Source organism: Typopeltis vanoorti, chromosome 20, assembly GCF_054136105.1.
Source record: "Typopeltis vanoorti isolate ZY-2024b chromosome 20, IOZ_Tvanoo_1.0, whole genome shotgun sequence".
Classification (NCBI taxonomy): domain Eukaryota; kingdom Metazoa; phylum Arthropoda; class Arachnida; order Uropygi; family Thelyphonidae; genus Typopeltis; species Typopeltis vanoorti.
This window is the reverse complement of record NC_143568.1, coordinates 31,699,249-31,719,991: the sequence shown is the minus strand read 5'-3', so window position 1 is coordinate 31,719,991 and position 20,743 is coordinate 31,699,249. Positions and strand designations below refer to the sequence as shown.

The window sequence follows — 20,743 nt, the reverse complement described above, 5'->3', positions numbered from 1 at the left end:
GTTCTCCAGCCAAAAGGCTGTGGGTTCAAATCCTGCCGTGGGCATGGATGTTTGTGATTGTCTGTGGAAATACTAGTGTTGGTGGTGGGTAGTAGATGGCATTGGTGTAATTGCGGTTAGTTGTAGTTGGTGGATTGGGTGGAAACAGAGAGATGTAGAGTAGGTGTCCTCCCTCGATGAGTCTTTGGACTCCCTGGAAGTGTCACATAATAATAATATTGTATCCTTTATTTTCTTCTCCAGCATTTTCTAGTCGAGTTGTTTAGGTTTCGATGACTGTGGTGATCAGCAGTTGATAGATTGTTCCTCTTACTTAATATGTTAATGGTATATTGCAGATTTTCATTATATTGGATATCTCGCATCCATCATGCAAAGAACTAACACCGTGACTCTTTGGATTCAAATGTGCTCTTTATTTAATATTATACTGATATGCTTTAGCTTATTGCAAATTTGGTACTCTATCTAACTTGCATTTCTGGTGAAGCAACATAACCGACTCTCATCAGAACTGCGAATAGCATTTATCAGAATGCATTTTAGTCATGTAATTGACAGAGATGAACTACCCTGACTGCAAAACCTTTGTTGCGTTGGATCTAGGCGCTTTCATTGGACCCATTCAAGTGACCATACTCGACATATCTTTGGGAGGTGCCAGAAAATCACATTTGTAGTGGAGGTGAAAATTAATTTATGGAAATTGCAGTTTGTCTCATTAGAGTTCCTTCTAGTTACAAAGACTATCAATTCTTTCTAGTTGCAGAGAGAAACAGATTAAAAATCTGTGCTCGTTCCATGTTTCCTAATGCATATGCTTGTATTAAATTTGTTTTGTCCATCAATATGTATGTCATGATTGGGCAGCTTTTATTGAAATTTGATATTTGGAAACTTGACAAAAATTTGGTAAGTCATTACAATTTTTGTTTCAGTTTGGACCTTGTGCTTGGCACAAAAGGGAAAAACATGGGGAAATTGTGTATTACAGTTACTATCTCAGATGGAACATAGATTTGGGATTTATGTTATTAACAAGATATTCATGTGTTTTGGTTTCAAATAATTTTTATTGGTAAACTTAAAAATACCAAAGCTTAAACTTTAAAATTTTGCACATACTGTATTTTGAAATTTTAATACAACAAAATTATTAGCAAGTCCAGTGGCTTCTTCCCAAATTCTGCACCTATATGAAATAGGTGCAGAATTTGGGAAGAATCTTCAGTTGTCATTTATCTAAAAGACATTCTTTTATAAATCAAAATGTACAATAAAAGCCAGTGATGATCTTTCATTATGCTGCATTTTAATTATGTGCTTTCTAAGAGTCCCTGTGGTTAGCGCCAAGTGGCTGTGCGTTTCACAACCATATGCCTGGGAAACCATATTCCCATCGCCGACGTGAGGAGCTTAAGGATCTTTCTCAGGCATAGCCAAGTTAGCCGGTCTTGGGCGTGGACTGCAGGATCTTCTTCCCATATAATAAATTTAGTTTAATCCTTTATCCAAGTGTGAGCAAACAAAATTTGCACCTGAAAGTATCTTCAGGACTGTGGGGTAAGGTGGTACAACACCTTGGCAAATTCTTGCAAAGGTGGAGCAAGCTAACATCACTCCTATCTCAGTATCTCCCATAATGCAAAACCCATCTCCTTGCAGATATGTATAATGTTATGCATTAGGGGAAGGGCCACTACCCAGACTAGTTTAGACCTTTATTGAGTTCTCTTCAGTGGGAGCCAGGCCCAAGTTGAGATACCAGGCAGAAGCATTAGCAAGGTCATCTCTACCTATAGGAGTTGCCAAAAGGTGTGCCACCTTTTTAATAAATTACTCTGGATTTAGAGAAAGATGTTGAAAGTTTATTTTTCACTTGGTTCGAATATAATAAATTTAGTTTAATCCTTTATCCAAGTGTGAGCAAACAAAGTTTGCACCTGAAAGTATCTTCAGGTCTGGGGTAAGGTGGTACAACCAAGTGAAAAATAAACTTTCAACATCTTTCTCTAAATCCAGAGTAATTTATTAAAAAGGTGGCACACCATTTGGCAACTCCTATAGGTAGAGATGACCTTGCTAATGCTTCTGGCTGGTATCTCCACTTGGGCCTGGCTCCCACTGAAGAGACCTCAATAAAAGTCGAAACTAGTCTGGGTAGTGGCCCTTCCCTTAATTCATAACATTAGACATATCTGCAAGGAGATGGGTTTTGCATTATGGGAGATACTGAGATAGGAGTGATGTTAGCTCCACCTTTGCTAACATCACTCCTATCTCAGTATCTCCACCTTTGCAAGGAGTTGCCCTGGTGTTGTACCACTTTACCCAGTCCTGAAGATACTTTCAGGTGCAAACTTTGGTTGCTCACACTTGGATAAAGGATTAAACTAAATTTATTATATTGTAACCAAGTGAAAAATAAACTTTTAATGATTTTCTTCCCAGTTTATCTGGGGTTTTTCCTCCCGCAAGCAGGCAAACCGGCTCCGTGAATACATGCATCTACAGACATAGGACACTAGGAGACATAGGACTAGCCACCTTATGCTTGGGATGGGTACGGCTTAGAAGGACTAAAGATAGCCCCATAACAGGCCACTAGGCTAATACATGAAGGGAAGAAGAAGCTTTTTAAGAATTCTTCAAATGAACAGTGGTCATTTGAAGTTATGCTATGCTGTTGTAGATATTTTCATATTTTTTGGATTTTTAATTGCAAGGTAAGAAATTTTTTTAGTGCTACAGAAATATATGTATGTTATAGGGAATATGTTGTGTTACATCCTTTATGCTATAGCATTTTTTTTTTTAATCTAATTCTTTTCACAGCATGCTATCCTAATATTGATATAATAATTAAATAAATCATTATTTATTATTCCAGGTGCTTATTTCTTTCCATTAAACAATAGCATAGCATGAATGATAATAATCTAAGTGTCCATACTAGGTTAAGGAATATCAATTTTTTTTATGCATACTATTTTTAGATAGAACTTGAGTTCATATGTTATTTATTTTGCATATTTTATAATTAATAAAACTGAAATTTTAGTATCAAAAGTCATATCTTTTGCTTTTGAATATTAGTTGTGTTATTGATATCTTCTTTATTTAGAACATGATGGATCCTAGCCATTATTATGATGATCTTCCAACAACATCTCATGTATTGCGTGCTGACTACCACTACTTAATGGCTGAAATGAGTGAGTTCAATCATTCCCCCCTCCCCCACCCCTTTTATTTTCTTTGTGGACAAGATATTTTATCTTTTTTTAATAATGTAATATAAGTTACATTTATATTTTTCATTTACATTTACATCATTTTGATTATGTTCTCTGATTTATTTTGCAGAAGCTCAAAATTTTGATGTTATCAGATTTGGTACTTACAGGACAGCATGCAAGTTGAGATTCATTCAGAAGAAGACAAGTTGTAAATATTGAACTTTGTATTATCTTAACATTATCTTTAGACTATTAAAATGTGATTACACCACTATAGATTAATGTTAAGATAATTAAAGATAATGTTAAGATAATACAAAGTATTGAACTTTGTATTATCTTAACATTATTTTTAGACTATTAAAATGTGATTACACAACTATAGATTAATTTAAATATTTCTCTTCATGTTTTGTTCATTTTTTATGCTTTTGTTATTTTAGATACATTTAAAATCATAATGTTTAGTCCACATTAATAGAAGTTTGCATTTACATGTGCAGCCACTTTGGGAGCTTTTATAAGGACATTGCAATATATGTTCTTCATTTAGTTAAAGCTTGGTTTCAATCGTAGATCTAGGATAATAGGTGCAGTTGTCTAGGATGCAAGCCTTTTTAAGAACTTTTCAGCTGAAGATGAGTTAGCTAGACTTATATGGAGGTTTGGGAATTTTCATTCCCAGAAACTTAGATTTTTATCCCAAAAAGCAGGCAAATCTGTCTGGAGAATAATAAATATGCAAAACTAGCCTTAGTTGCTTTGGCTATAATCCTAAGCAGTCACTTTGAGAGAATAACTAATTTGATAACCTAGATATTATCTTCAGGTGGATTTGAATGGATGGTATTGTTTACCTGCCTGGTTGGAAGGGGACAGTCTTTCTGCTCTCCGACAAACATGCTGTGCATTTGAATCCCACCATAGGCATGGATGTTTGTTAACATATTTAAGTAATATGAATTGCATTATTCATTGTTAGACACAATCTGCTTATTGGAGACCTGAATTGGTTGGAAGGATTCACATTAAGAAAAATGAAAAAATAAATGTGGCAAGGTGGACTTTGGTTTACATTGGAAAGGATCATGGACAGCATAAATAGTTGTATGATACACAAATAACTAATCTATAAATTCAATAGTTTAAAGGAAGAGAGAAAACACATGATTTGCAACAACCCTATGCCTTTTGAATGACGTTGTAGTAAATATTTCAAGCTGTAGTCTTTTACTTCTAGAACAGAAGGTGTTCTCGAAAGGCTTTAATTTCTGGATATATTGTACAGTGTAGATAGAGATATTAAACAACTTCCATCAAAATAACGGAGGAAAAAAATCAGGCTAAATACAGTATGCATTTTTAAAAAATGCTGTCTCCACGCAATATTCTAATCAAAGCAGAACATAATGTCTTTGAAATTTAGAAAGGAATAGGCTTATTAGAATTACAAAATTATAATTGAAAATGCTATAGGTATCTTGGGGACTCTCCTTACAGTATGGCAATGGAAGCTCTAATGATTGATGCTGATGTACTTCTGGGATTAAGAAATCCCAGAAGCAGAATGCGTTAATAAAAATAAAATAAAACAAAATAAAAAACCTAAACCCCTCCTCTGCACCTATATGCAGGGTAGAAGAAAGTTTTATATAGGAATTTTCTTTTTTTTTTCTTTGAGTCCTCTCAACCAACTAAGCAAGACAGTTTTTTAATTCTAGAAAGAAAGTATAGCAGCAATGTATTTGCTATTTGGTCACATGACCTTCAGCTTCTGATCACTCATTTGAACAGTCAACACAGTTGCATTCAGTTTATCCTGAAATAAAAAAATCAACATTCTACCATTTTTAAATATTCTCATTACATTGTCAATATATGGAAAACCCACCCACACAGGATGTTACACATATGTTGATTCTATTCCTCACCTCTCATTAAATTAACGAGAAGTGACAATTTGCCAGAGAGATGCTTACAAAAGTAACGTCAGCATTGCTCTTATCAGCTGCACTATATAAGGTTAATTTGATTTATGATGACTTAAAATTGTAATAAATCTAAGCCTAGGTTTTTTTTACCATTAAATATAATTTGCAACTAAAATTGCATTTAGTCACCATGAATGTCACCTATTCACATTTAATATTTGGAATTTAACATTAGTATTATAATTTTTATTTTCAGTAGAATCTCTGTTTCCCAGCCAATAGGATGTGGGCAGAGGTATTTATAAATATCTTCGGATGAATTTCATTGCTTGGTGTGAGACCACCCCTACCACTGTACTTATTGGAGGCTTAAAGTGGCTTTCAAAAAATCTTTTTTTGGTTGCCTGAGGATTCCCACATTATGTAAACCTCACCTATAGTACTAGTACACTATAAGTTTAAGTTTACAGCCTTCCATGGGTGGGGAATCATATAATAAACACAAGTTCAGTTTAGTATTTTATGAATGGAAATGGTTAATCTTATAAGTGTATAGTTCTTTCTTAGCTCCTGATATTATCAACACGGATGATACAACATTGGGTTAAATATAATTAAAAGTTATTTATTCCCTTAAAGCATCGTGAATTCTTCAAAAATATAGGAATAACAAATTCAGTGCTTTCTTGTGATTTGTGTAATAATGCACATTCAATACTTAAAAACCAGATTATCTGAAATTAATTTACAAAAAAAAATTCGTAAATTGTTATAGTTCCAAACTTTGCAGATGTATATTAGTGTTTTTTTTTTTTTTTTCTCATAACTGCTACTGAGGAGAACCGTCCAGCCTGGGTAGCTGAGCAGATAGTTTTGCAACTAGCAGGCCATAGGTTGATATTATTATTACTACTACATGATGCCTCAGAGTCTGAGGCCTTATGGCAGCCAGCCACTCGACACCAGCACCACATGATCAATCAACATCTGCACCATCTGGCAATTGCACATCTTGCACTTCCCACCATGTAGTATTTTTGTTTGTTAAATGTATGTCTTCTCTGGTTGATTTGCTTGTGATGCAAATGAAAAACCTGCAAAGTTTTTTTAGGAGGGAAAAAAACACTGCTTGCTTCATGAGATCAGCTAACTCACCTTCAATCCCATATGATTTCTCACATCATGACAAGAATTGAACCCAGTTTTTTCTAATGAAAATCATTAGACATTTAAGAAATTGATAAACACCCATGCTATTAATACCATTTAATAGCATAGGTGTTTGTCAATCTCTTTAGATGTCTAGTGATTTTCATTGCATTGTGTGAAGATCTTTTCTTATTAGAGGTCTGAAGCAGCTTGAAAAAAAAGAAAAGCTTAGGTTCTGGAACATTTTGAATTCTTTAATACTTGAATACAATGTGGAATTATAATGGGGAAAAAAAAATCTGACTTTTGCATAATATGTAAACAAATGAATATCCTTCTTCAAACCATTCATAATATTATCAGTATAACTAAGAAAACAGTTAGTCAGAGCACATATCTCTACTTGTTATATTTACTTTTTGAGAGACTGCTCCTTTTGCCACCCCCCCCTTCTCCCCTACACAAAAGTGGCTATGGTGGATTTCAGAAATAGTCTTTCTGATGTAAATCTGTTTGTATAAGAGGGAGGTTTTTTTTTTTCCCCAGAACAGTTGTAGTGCAGGTGAGGGACAGTTTCTGTGCTCTTCTAGATGGATATTAGCATCTTGTTTGTCCAAGTGTATAAGTTTGCAGGAACAAGGGACACCATAGACCCCAGGATAGTCTAGATCAGGCGTGGCCAACTTCATTCTATACAAGGGGCCAATATATGATGAGTGGTAGCGTCACGGGTCGCACATTTCTAGACAGAAATTAAATAAAAATAAACGCTGCATTTTTTCAAGGCAATAGTTATATGTATTGAATTACTATATTTGTAAAATCATTTTACTACTGGGAGAACAATATAAAATAATTGATTGATTTAAATATAAGTTGCTAAATTAAATTTAATTACATATTTCTGGTTTTTTTACATGTACCACAACTTAATGAGAACACTGTGGGCATTCGTGTGCGGCAACAAGTTCATCAAAGTCGATTTTCAACGATGATGATAATTTTAGTACGTACTTGTCCAACGTACTCCAAATATTCTTGGTATTTAGCAGCATGGTGCTATAACCTCAAATGCCACACATATGTAGTGGCATTTGCGGTTATATTCCTTGTGCACAGACAATACTTGCAAACACACAAGGCACTGTGGTTTGTTGTCGTTATTGTTTATAAACAGAAATTCATTTTCCCATTTCTCCTGAAATGACCTGTTTTCTTCACAGATCTTACTTTTCTTACTAATAGTACACAAAGGCTAAAGTAACTGACCAGGGGACACAAACTGCAACAATAACACTGTTAACTGTGAAATTGAGTCTCTGAAACTGATCACTGCAACCAGAGCAGAGCAGTTGACTTTCAATGATGCATTACTCTGGAGCACATAGAAACCTACCACTCCCACCACTACAACTCGCACAGAGAAGCAGTAGATTTTATAAATTGAGTAATCTTTTTAAAGCAATTTTGATTCAGTGTTGAGAATATAAATTGTTTCCGTCATCAGAAATAATGAATATAACTAGTATATCAATCAGAAAATCTGCAGTCGAAACTAATAGCTAAATTGATAATACATATAATTTAATATAGTTTTCATCCTGCTGCGGGCCTGCTGTTGGCCACCTACGGTCTAGATGATGGAGAGAATATTTCAGTGGACAGATAAAGGTATCTGATTTTTAGTATGGTCTGAAGGAAGTCTGTATGTTATACCCTTTAAGAATGTATGCAATTTTTTGTGGGGTGCTATGGATGTAGGGAATGGCAATAGGTTTTTGTTTTGTGTTCTGAATTGGTGGGGTGGGGGTTAGAGGATGAGTGGAGAGCTGTTGATTTTATGAAGGAGAAGACATTGGTTAAAATATGTCCAAAATATGATTTTGGTGAAAGGCTAGTATAGTCTAAGCAGATGGTTTTATCTCTGAATGATAAGGTTTTAATACTACCATGGTGGTAGGTGGGGGTGATAAATGATGGATGTACCTTTCAGTGTGGAAAGGTTTTCTTTAGACCAGAAAGGATATGGATCCTTTAGTTAGCGGTGTGACTAAGGTGTCAAGGAAGGCATATAATTATTTTCTTTTTCAGTGGTGATATGAGTCCATGGGTATTGTCTGTTGAGATGTTCTAAAAATGATTCTAACATTTTCTTGACATATGGCCAAATAGAGAACATGTTAGTAACATAACATATCTATGTTGTGGGTTTGAGAGGGGCAGAGTTTAGGCCATTCTTTCAAAATGTTCTATGACTGTTAGGACTAGGAGCCCACATTTTACAATGTCTGTGTTTGCCTTTTTTGTGGTGTGCCTGCATGCACATGCTTATTATATTTCTTTGTGTCCATGAAGATGCTTTTGTTACCGAGGTGAAATATTGACTTAATAATCTAATAAGCTAAATAATTTTAGTTAGTTATTATCTTTAGATGCATTTTTTTCATTAAACATCAACATGAGTGATAATCAATGTCTATTCATTTATATCAGATTTGCAACTTGCAAACCTTCAATCTGTCCTTCTAGGGAGCATTCCACAGGTCACTCATCCTGAGATCCTCTCTGCCACTTCTTCAAATACATGAAACCTGGGTGTTACCACATGTGCAGGATCTAGATGTGGTGCATCAAAGGCTTATATCTTGGAATAACCTCCTTATTGCTACTTGTCAATGTTCAGTAACCTAGTAATCCTATGAGTCACTTTTGCACTCAACTGGTGCAAAAGTGACTGAACCTCAATTCCCTATTCACCCCCCCCTCCAAATTTTTACCTTCATCAGTTTCCTGAGGTATATTTCCATCAGTATAGTACATAGTTTGTTATCTTTTCATTCCAAAATGCATAAGTTAACACCTTTCTACATTAAACTGGTATCCATTATCTTTTGGCCGTACTGTCAGCTTATTTACATCATTCTATAAGTTTTGTACATTGCCTTAAGTAATTATTACACTATTCAATTTTTCCATCATCAGCAAACAGTTTCTTTCAGATCATACATGGCATCATTGCTGTACAAATTAAATAGCAGTGGTCTAAGCACAAAGTCATGTCACTAGTCACCTGCCCTTTCCTGGATTCTACCCCTCCATCTACTATTTTTAATGTCTGTTCATCTGCATACTTGTATTCATATCACAACTCTTCATATCCATCTCCATTTGCTCCAATGAGTGTAACACAATTCCTGTCAAACACCTTTGCAAAATCCAGCAATATTGTTATATAATGAATAGAAGGAAGAGGGGTGATATGATAGAGATGTACAAGTTGGTAAGGAGTTGTTATGGGATCAGTGTTGAAGAGGTTTTTCATAAAATGGTGGGAGAACAAGAGGTCACCCTGGGAAGCTGTATAAGGAGGGTGTGAATAATGGAGTGAAAGGCAGGTTTTTTTGCATGTAGAATTGTGAATGATTGGAATGCCTTGCCTGAGACTGTGGTGTCTGCAGAAAATTTGAATGAGTTTAAGGGGTATGATGAGCTCTGTGACACCTCCTAGATGAGTCTTTGACTCTATGGGATCTTAGGGTAATAATAATAATAATAGTTATTCCCTTTATATCACTTCACTGTCACTCTTTATAAAATAAATTAGCAAGGTATGACCTACCATTCACAAGTAATGCTGTCTTCCACAGAGTATGAAATTGTTATCCTGTCTTTCCCAAATTTTGCTTGCAATCAACTTCTCTGGCACCTTTACCACTACTTCTGAAATTGAATTGTCCTCAAATTTTGTGCTTTTGCTTTGTAAGGTAATCAGCAAAACCATTTTGCCTTCCTTCCACTTCCTCAGTACATTACCAAACAGACTTAAGTTACACAGCCTAGTTAGAGGTAATACAAATTCATTTGCACATTCTTGTAATTTGAGAGCCAATGTCCAGTCTAATCCTATGGCCACATTCATATTGCAATTCTGCAATATCTTAAGTACCTTCAGTTCATCCACCTCTATTCCCATAGCAGTTTCTGTCACTGCAATATTTTCACCTGGATGATACATCCTTGTTTGTGCAGTTAACCTAGTGGCATATGCACTTCACAACCATATGCCTGGGGAAGGAATGTCCTAGGTTCGATTCCTGTCTATGATGTAAGGAGCTTAAGGATCTTCCTCAGCCATAGCCAAGTTAGCCGGTCTTGGGCATGGACAGCAGGGTTTTTTCCACCAGTTTATCTGGGGTTTCTCATCCGCAAGCAGGAAAACCGGTCCCGTGAACACACAGGCTACAGTCATAAGATATAGTATGGCAAGGAAGGCAACGGGAAAACCACCTTGCTCATAATCATTTCCCTAGTATGGTAGCATATGGCTACTCTTACCAGCCATATGGCTGAGGGAATAGAATAGATATATCCCTGTAAAGTGATCACTCAGTAACTCAACTGTTTTATTTGCTTCTGTTGCATTCCTACTATCAGCTTCAAGTAATGTTATCCTTTCATAGCCTATCCTTTTACTCACCACCTATCACTAGAAATCTTTGAATTTGTTTTGGCCTGTTCAGCTAATTTCCTTTGCTTTTTACTACTCATGAGCTTGCTGATCACCTTTCACCTTATATACCCTCCATTGCATTTTCATTTTATGTAGCTTCTGCATAATGATACTACTTTTTAAATGGGTTCAGCATATGTATTTTTTAAAATATATTTTCTTACTTTTATAAAGCCAGGTTAGGTCCTTACCATGAGTATTATTTAAGTAAGTATTTGATTTATTTTCAATATATTTGTCTGCTTTTAAAAACAGTTCTAGTTTTCTCCAAACTATCAAGTTTGGGGAAAACTAGAACTGTTTTCCCCAAAATCCATATATTACATTCATTTATCTTAATCTTATGATTAAGAAAAGAGAGATGTAATACAAAAGAAACATTATTTAATTAAAATAACTATAAAAATATAATTGTTCATATATAATTGATTAAAAAAAATTCATAAGAGATACTTTCTCTCTCACACTCACTCACAGTTCTGACGAATAGTCAGAGAACTAGGGTTAGGTTACATCTTTATATTATACTGCTTTGACTGTCTAAACAGCATTCGCATTATTCTTTAAAGTGCTGTCTTTTTTCAGTAAGTGTTCCTGAAAAGTACTTCTTCCAGTCCCTGCAATGTTATGTTCATTTTAGAGTTCCAAATATTTGGAGTACAAATTATTCACACTATTCTCTAAGCCTCTCTCACTTCCTACAACCTGTTTTGCCTTCTGTTTGAGGACTATAACATTCCAGAGTTGTTTACCTTTTAAAATCTAACTAAGCCTAATGTCCTTCTTTCTTTCATTTAATAACAATTATGGATTTTCTCTGGCTGTTTCATGAATCCACACTTTCAGATTTTGATATTGTTTATATCATAAATGCTATTATCCTGCAACCGGGTAAGCATATACATGGGCTCAGCCATCTCCAGAGCACTTTCAATGATCATTTTTAATATTTTTTTTTTGTTTCATTAATAAAAGTAATTTTCATATATTTCACCCTTAAATATCTATAAAGCATTAACTTAATCTGAAAGGTTACTTATAACTGAACTGCCAATATTATAGAGTTGCTACAATAAATTTGTTTTCAAGTGTGTATACAGGGCCAAACTGGCTAGAGGGATTGGACATTAAACAGAATAACTAGGATCTGTTCTCTTTGTGGTTAGGTGTAGTTATAGAGATAGATTTGTAATTTTATCAGTCTGGAAAACAAGTTTAGTCCAGACAAGCCCTGAATATATTAAATGTGTGATATCAAATAGCTTTTAATTTTGAGTTACTCTTCATAGAACTTATTTCTCTCTTCTCTTGCTGTGAAAAGTTTCATTTTATGAGGGTGGTCTGAAAAGTTCTCGGCTTCGACCATAGATGGCAACACTATGAGCAAGATTTTTTTTTCTAAGTTGGTACATCTGTCATAAGCATCAATGTGAAATTGCAAGCTATTCTATCAAGTAGTTTGTTTTGTACAGCTGTCTGAGGCAAAAGTATTGTCTGCATCCCTTGGAATGGATAAAATTTATTATTGTGCAGTTATAAAATTCTTTGTAAGAGAAGGTTTAATGGCAAAAGAAATTCATTTGAAGTTCATAAAAGTTCATGGGCACTCTTCTGCTTCTTTTTTGACAATTAAGAAATGGGCTGCCGAGTTTAAACTTGCCCGTACCAGCCTTGAAGATGTTCCAAGTGAGGGACGTCCAAAAAGTGTAGCAATACCAGATCATTGATCAAGTGCACGATATAGTATTGGATGACCAGCGAGTCAAAGAGCATGAAATTGCTGAGACTATAGGCATTTCAAAAGAACGTGTAGGATATATTTTGCATGAAGAATTGCATATCAAACAGCTTTGTGCAAGGTGGGTGATGCGCTTGCTCACAACAGATCAAAAACGCACTCACATGAAAATCTCTGAACAGTGCTTGGAGCGTTTTAGCAAGAATAAAACTGATTTTGTGCATCAATTTATTAATATGGATGAGACTTGGATTCATCATTACACACTAGAATCCAAACAGCAGTCAAAACAATGGATAGAAGCTGGTTGTTCAGCGCCAAAGAAGTGACAAAGTCGGTTCCATCAGCAGGAAAGGTCATGGCATCAGCGTTTTGGGTGCTAAAGGCATTTTGTTTATTAATTATCTTGAAAAGGGTAAAACAATAACTGGGGAATATTATTCTGATCTTTTAACTAGACTAGATGAAAAAATTCATGGAAAAATACCTGGTTTGCAGAAGAAAAAAATCATCTTTCATCAGGACAATGCACCTGCCCACAAGTCTTTTGGCAATGGGAAAATTAAGGGATCCACACTATGAATTGTGCCCCCAGATTTGGCTCCTTCTGACTTCTATCTTTTCTCCAAAATAAAACTCTTCCTTGCTTGTCAGCATTTTTCTTTGAATCAAGAGGTGATTGCAGCTGTAGAGGGGTATTTTGTAGATCTTACTGAGAACCACTACAGGGACTGGATAATGGTGCTGGAGCATCGCTGGAATAATTGTGTTAGTCTTAAATGAGATTATGTTGAAAAATAACAATAAAAAAAAACAAATTTGAAATTATAAATTTGTTTTTTCATTGTTAGGCCGAGAACTTTTCAGACCACCCCTGTATGTTATTATCTGTTTTAACTGTATCATAATGGTTACTTTTTTATTTTATTTAATAGTAAATTTGGTGGACATATGGAACATTATTGAGGCATTTAGGGAAAATGGGCTGAATACATTGGAACCTAGGATGGAGGTAAATGTGTCTAGGTCGGAATCTTTGGTGTCATCTATTTATTACCAACTTAACAAAAGACTTCCTTCATCTCAGCAGATAGATATTGACCACTGTACTGCACTGCTAGTCAACTGGCTTCTGGCTACCTATGACTTGTAAGTCTAGCTGAGGTGTGAAAAAAAAAAAAAAAAAAGATTTTCCTCTCTATATGCATTTATACTTAGATGTGCTTGTTTATGCAGGTAACATTAGTTCATTTTTTTTTTAAATTTAAATTCAAAGAATACATTATATATTATAATATATGGATGTTGACAAACTGTGAAAGAGATAAAAGATTATGCAATATATGCAATTTTTGGAAGAACATGATTTATTTTAAAAACCTCTTTAAAACATACAGAAGTAATAATAAAATTGGTTTAAAATGTGTTGTCTATATAGTTTATTAGTGGTGGTGGAATAGGGAGTTATTATTATTATTACATCACACCTCCAGGGAGTCCATAGACTCATCAAGGGAGGGCATCTACTCCACCACTCTTTGTCTCACTACTCCACCAACCTTCATCATCTAACACCAACGACATCTACTGCTGACTACCACCACTAGTACTTTCAGACAATCACAACATCCATGCCCACGGCAGGTTTCGAACCCGCAGCCTTTTGGCTGGAGAGCGGATATGCTAACCACTCAGCCAACCAGGCTGGCAAAGTTTACCACATTTGGAGGTGCCGAAGCAGATTTGATAAGAGATGAGGTAGTATAATGATGTGAAATAATGGATGCAAAATAACTTCCTTGTGGCTTCCTAGGTATGATAGATTGTATGGATAGTTTGTCTCTTGCGATGAGTGTTTCGACTCTATGGAGGTGTCCATACAGTAATAATACCTCTTCGTAAACTCATTCAAAGCATTTCCACCCATTCGCCACTCTACATGAAAGAAAAAATTAGTCCTTACACTTTTGCTAACCATACTCTTGCAAAACTTAGAAGTGACTACTTATTCTCCTTCCCTCTTATCATGCATTGGAAAATTTATTCTGCATCTCTCTCCTACACTTCTCTTAGTAACTTATTTCTCTGTCTTATTTCTCTTTTCTGCCTATTGACCAAATTTTGTAATCAACAGTCCTTTAATCTGTCTTTATAAGGAGCATTTTATAGACCTGTCATCATGTTGGTCACATGCCTCTGGATCTTCTTTACTTACTCATCTAATGACACCTAGATGACCAAATCTGTACACAGTAGTCTAGTTGCATCAGTTATAAAGAAATAACTTTCTTGTCCCTACTCATTTCAACATCAATGTATCTTTTGTGGTATTATTCCTCCTTTTGCAGTTTGTGCTCTGAACAGTCCATATCTACCCTCCATATCTTTTTATCCTACAAGATAGGATGAAAAATCCTGCCACAAATAGGCCAGAAGAACACACAAGATAACAGATGTTAATACAAATTAAATAGCAGTGCCTCAAGTACAAAGTCCTAGTCACCTGCCAATTCCTTACTTTTTCTCTACTATACACTATGCTTTGATATCTGTTTCTCAGCTTTCATTTTATGCATGTCACCAACTTTATATCCACTCCATATACGCTGGTTTCCATAAATTAAGGGAAAATCATGATAATTTGGGGGAGGAGGGACATTTTAAAGTCAAGTGCATTATGCAAAAGTGATGCTGTTTCTAAGTATACAAATGAACGTATACTTAGAAACAGCATAAAAGTGGGCATTTTGGAGTGGTTTTCCATTTCGTGTCTGGATTTAGAATGAGACATTTTTTATAGCATATTTCTTGAACACAGCTGCAAGATATTTAACTGATGAATTCAGGCAAGCCATCGTAATACTAGAGGCTGGTCAAAGTCAGGCAGAAATAGTCAGGTGGTTGCATGTGAGTCATTCTATGATTCAGACTGTGAAACCAGTTACAGACAGCATCCCAGTGATTCAGCAAAAGATTCAACCATAGTGAGTGATCCATATCTCAGATTATCTGCTTGCCAAAACAGGAGTGCCATCCTGAATCAGCCATGATCTGACCTTGCATTGGCTACAGGAACTGTGGTATCTTTCACTTTCTGTTCAAAAGGCTTCATGGAGGTGATCCATATGCTAGGCAACTGGTAGTTGGCTTGCCCCTGTTTCCCATGCCAAATGGGCAAGGCCCCCAAGTCAACTGGACCCCCATCCCATTGGGAGTTAGTATTGTTTACAGATGAGTTACAATTTGCTCTGATCTTGAGAGAACCAGGGCATGTTATCATCCCTCTAATATCTATGAAAGTGACACTTATATTAGAGGTAATATGTTGGTTTTGGGAAACATCTTAGTGGGTGGACACTAACTTGTACGTGCTTCCTAGCAGAATCATGAATGCTGCAACTTATAAATTATGGTCTGGACCCTTATGTTCTCCCTATTTCACCCACATATGATCCATATGTGGGTGAAATAGGGAGAACATCATCTTATAGGATAAATAACGCTCATCCTCATTGAGCAAATCTTGTAAGTCAATATCTTCAAGAAGAGACTATCATTCATATGGATTGTCCAGCCTGGTCTCCTGACCTTAACTTATTGAGTATGTCTGGGATGCTCTAGTTAGATGTGTTGCTACTCTATCTTCCTTCCAAATGAGAGCTTTGCAGGAGCAATGGTTGTTTTAATCAACTGAGTTCCTGGAAACCATTGTAAAGTATGAAACATTGTTGAGTGCTGTGTTCCTGTGACAGGTGATCACATTCCTTATTGAGGCACTTTGACAATCTGATTTTGACCTCTTGTTTTTGACTGTTGTCTTCATATATCCATTTGTTACTGAATTAAACTATTTACAATTTTTGTAGGTGTTTCTTTTGCATTCATATTATACTGCTTTTCATCGAATTGCATAAAAATTCATCACAGAGTTTTAGAGTTATCGTGATTTTTTTCTCTTTGTTCCATAATTTATGGAAACCAGTATTTGCAATGTTCGACAGTATAACTCTACAGTATAGACATTTCCTTTATCTGACTCAACTGTCACTTTATTAGAGAAAATTATTAAATTACCATGAAAAGACCTTTTTACAAAGCTATGCTGCCACCAAATACAAGGTATCATATTCTTGTCCATCCATTCCTATATTCTATCCTTAACCAACTTTTCCAGTACTTTAACCAGTTGGTAATTTGTTATTTCTGTCTTGTAACAGAATCCTTGGATTTCTTTCCTCTCTTCTGAAACTCTGCCATTGCTTAGACTTTAACAACTCACTCAGAGGTGCTGTCATTTCTGTTGTGCATGCACAGATACAGATTGATATACCATCCAATCATATAAGTGCATTGAGATTTTTTAATATTCTGAATACCTCCAATTTATCTGCTACATTTTCATCTGCTTGGATGATATATCCTCTCAAAACAATGACAGCAGTAAGTAATTCAACTATTTCTGCATCTGCCTGTCTGCCATTTGCCATCTTTATTCATTAAAATTTTCTTCCCCAATCCTTCTTCCTTTTACTTGCCATTTAATGAAAGAACTCTTTGGGATTTCATTTCCTTTGGCTTGCTTTGCTAATTTTCTTTCACAACCTGATTTTGCTTTCTTTACCATGCTGGCCTTTCTTCACACTTTCTGTGCTTGTACTCCTTATGGATTTGCTGATCATATTTCTCTTTATTTTTCCTTTGGCTTTTATTAATGATATCAGTCATCCATTTTACTTCCACTTGATTTCCTTACCATGTAGTCCGTTAGTGCTTCCCTTAAACTACTAACCTTATTTCCTTTCAGCTTCTTGTGCCAAGCAACTTCCAAAATTTATCCTAATCATTGACTCTGTATATTTACTCTTCTTAACACAAAATTCCACATGCTTGATCCTTCCAGATCAAAACTGCATGATGATTCTCCCCTAGTGGAGGCAAAGTTATTGACCTTTTGCTATTGATAAATCCTCTCATGCTATCACAGACAGCCTTGTGTTTGAGGTGCTGGATATTATCTGATTTGTTGTTTTAGATAATTTAAAATCATATATTACAGATGAAATAGAAAAGAAACAAACTGTAGCAGAAGAAAGAAAATTATTACACCAGTTGTATATAGGATTAATTATGATAATCTTATGGACATTTCTGCAGAGAAAGAGAGATTAACCATAAATAATAAACTTAAAACATTCTTTAAAGTCCATAAATTTTAGCATGCAGAGCCCAGTTACGGCAGTCTTCAAGTTTCATATAGCAATACATTGTTCATAAAAAGCAGGTAAGACCAAGTGTACCACATTCCAACATTCATAAAGTCACAGTACTCAGGTCTTGATTTGCAAGACCTGATTTGTCTGATTGCCAAATAGACATGAAAATAGATGAGATAGAAAGCGCAGGGAAATAATGCTAATGGTTGAGAAGAAGAATTAAATCTAACTAGAGTTAAAAACTCAAATGCCAATGGTAGTACAAGTAAAGAAAATGGGATTAAGTCTGTTTGGTGAGATAGAGCCTAATGGAGTAAAAATAATTTAAAAAAAGGAAAAATTATGTAAATATTTTATTAAGAATTTTTTTTTGTCATATCTCCTTACCATTATGAAAGTAAATGTATGGCTAAGAAGAGAAGAGCATAACAATTAAAAAAATTAGGAAAATGTGTTTAACCTTAGTTCAAGGTTAAAAGTAATTAATTTATAGCAGAAACGAATGAACACCTTCTCTCTCCCAGTTAGTAAAATCGTTTCTCAAAATAGATAAAATTTGAATCAGTCATTCTTATTTAAATTAAGCTGATTAATCAGAGCTCAAAAGTTCTGTTTGTATAATATTTTCATTAAAAAATGGTTTTTATGTATCACTTAAATATTTTTTGGAAGAAATTCAGCATCTGGGAGATATAGCTTGATTTGCAAGAACTGAATTGTCTGACTCATGGAAAAGAATACAGTTCTGGTACTCTTTTAAATCTACCACAAAAATCTGTTAGTCTCTTCATAATACATAAAGCTATAAGAGCAATGAACTGACTCCTATCCTATGCTGTCTGTACATACACTCTTGCTCCAATGGTATATATCCTAAAAGAGTGACAAATCGCTACCATTTAACTACTGCTCTATCTCGCTCACCTCAGTCCTATCTAAAGTGATGGAGAAAACCATCAGTTCTCAACTCCTCATCTCTCTACCTTGAAGGTACCCAGCTATTAAGCGACCACCAGTATGGATTCTCTTGATGCCGATCAACAAGTGATCTGCTCTCTTATCTCTGGACAAAATGCCATGGAGAAATTTGGTGAATCCCAAGTGGTTGCGCTTGATATCTCTAAAGCCTTACTAAGCAAACTCCCATCATTTGGACTGTCTCAGAACTTCAGCAGATGGATTGCCAGCTTTCTGTCTGGATGCACACTATGTGTTATGGTAGACAGCTCCCTGTCCTCTCATAATCCAACTAATGCTGGGGTCCCACAAGGTTCGGTTCTCTCATCAACCCTCTTCTTTCTGTATATCAATGACCTACTTCAGTTGACCTCCAACCCAATACAGTTTTTCAGATGACAGCACATTGCACTCCTCCCTTTCATTTCATAAACCTTACCTTACTCACTTCAATCCACAGAACATCAACTACAATTTTCCTTAATTCTGACTCCAAGCCATCCTCCAATGGGGGTTTAGATAAACTCGTCAACTTCAATGCTAGTAAAACCCAGTTCTGTCTTATTTCCCACAAAAAAGAACCATTTTTCCCCAGTATTATTTTTGATAACACTCAAATTCCCAGATGAGATTTCTCTTCTCGGAATTATCTTGACATCAGGCCCCTCCTGGCATAAACACATCACAACCATTGCATCCTCAGCTTCCAAAAAACTAGGATTTCTCTTTTGTTGAAGATGTTACTTCACCTCTAAACAGTTGTTAACCTTATACAAATCACAAATCCGCCCAGTTATCGAATACTGTTCTCACATTTGGAGGGCCTCCTGAAAGCTCCCTCAAAATGCTTGACTCAATACAGAGGAGAGCAATTAGACTGATAAATGACCCATCTCTTACCAGCTAACTCTCCTCACTTTCACATAGACGTTTAGTCTCTGCAATTTGTATAGTCTATAAATATTTCCATGGAAAATGTTCATCTGAAATAGCATGAATAATTTCCCCCACTCTATACTAAGCTCATTGGAACACATACAGCTGCTGCCCAAAATTCTTTCACAGTACACCTTGAAACCCACAGAACAAGTTTCTTTTACTCGTCCTTCATCCCTGCTACTGCTGTACTGTGGAACAGTCTTCCCCTGGATGTATTTCCCAAGGAATACAATATACAGGCTTTTAAATCTAATGTCAACAAGTTTCTCCTTTCCCAACCCACTACCCATATATGTACTAAAGTACTATAGGTTGATAAGCCAACCTCTCGTATATGGACCTAACATAAAATATACACACACACACTTTTGGATGGATAGAAGGAAAAGTTGATCTAGAGAGCCTAAAAATATCACTAATTTGAATAGGATGAAGGTAACCTGCAGGTTTAGAATATATAGAAGTCTGGATAGTTTTGACTTAAGAAATAAAAATCTTAAGTGTTCTTCTGAAGTTGTTCATTATATTAGAAATGATATTCTAGTTGTAACCTTTAGAGAGGAAAGTGGATTTAATATGCATTTGCCAGTGGAACCAGGGCAAACAGCAAAAAGTAACCTACGGGAACAAATCCTAAAACCCACCCCAACTCAACATCACCAGAGTTCGAGATCGGTACTATCAACATAAGAAGCCTGAATGGCAAAGAAATGGAGCTAGCTAAGGAATTGTATAAGTACCAGATCGACATAATAGAGGTGACCGAAACATAAAAGGCAAAAACTGTGGTGAGATCTTTCTGAGTAATATATACAAAATGTTATATTCAGGCAATAACAATCAAGGAAAAGGAGTAGCCATATTATTCAACACTAAATGTGAGGCTAATCTTCTTGAATGGCTGGCAGTCCCAAGTACATTGATGTGGGCAAATATGAAAATGGGGGAACTGGACAATGAGACTTATTTGTGCCTATGCTCCCACAGAAGTGTACAGGAATTTTTTGAGGCTTTAGAGAAAGCAAATGACACAATGAAAAAGGAAAAGTTGGTCCTTGTTGGGGATC

The 20,743-nt window shown here is 35.5% G+C and overlaps 1 protein-coding gene across 1 annotated transcript in view; it reads left to right on the top strand.

The window, feature by feature from the left end:
• Positions 1-3,127: 3,127 nt before the first annotated feature.
• The window catches only part of LOC150095344 (dystrobrevin beta-like), a 243,568-nt gene continuing 225,952 nt past the window's right edge, over positions 3,128-20,743 (top strand). The window contains 3 exon segments of the mRNA XM_090410663.1: positions 3,128-3,215; positions 3,367-3,447; positions 13,503-13,716. Coding sequence (XP_090266789.1) covers positions 3,128-3,215; positions 3,367-3,447; positions 13,503-13,716 — 383 coding nt within the window.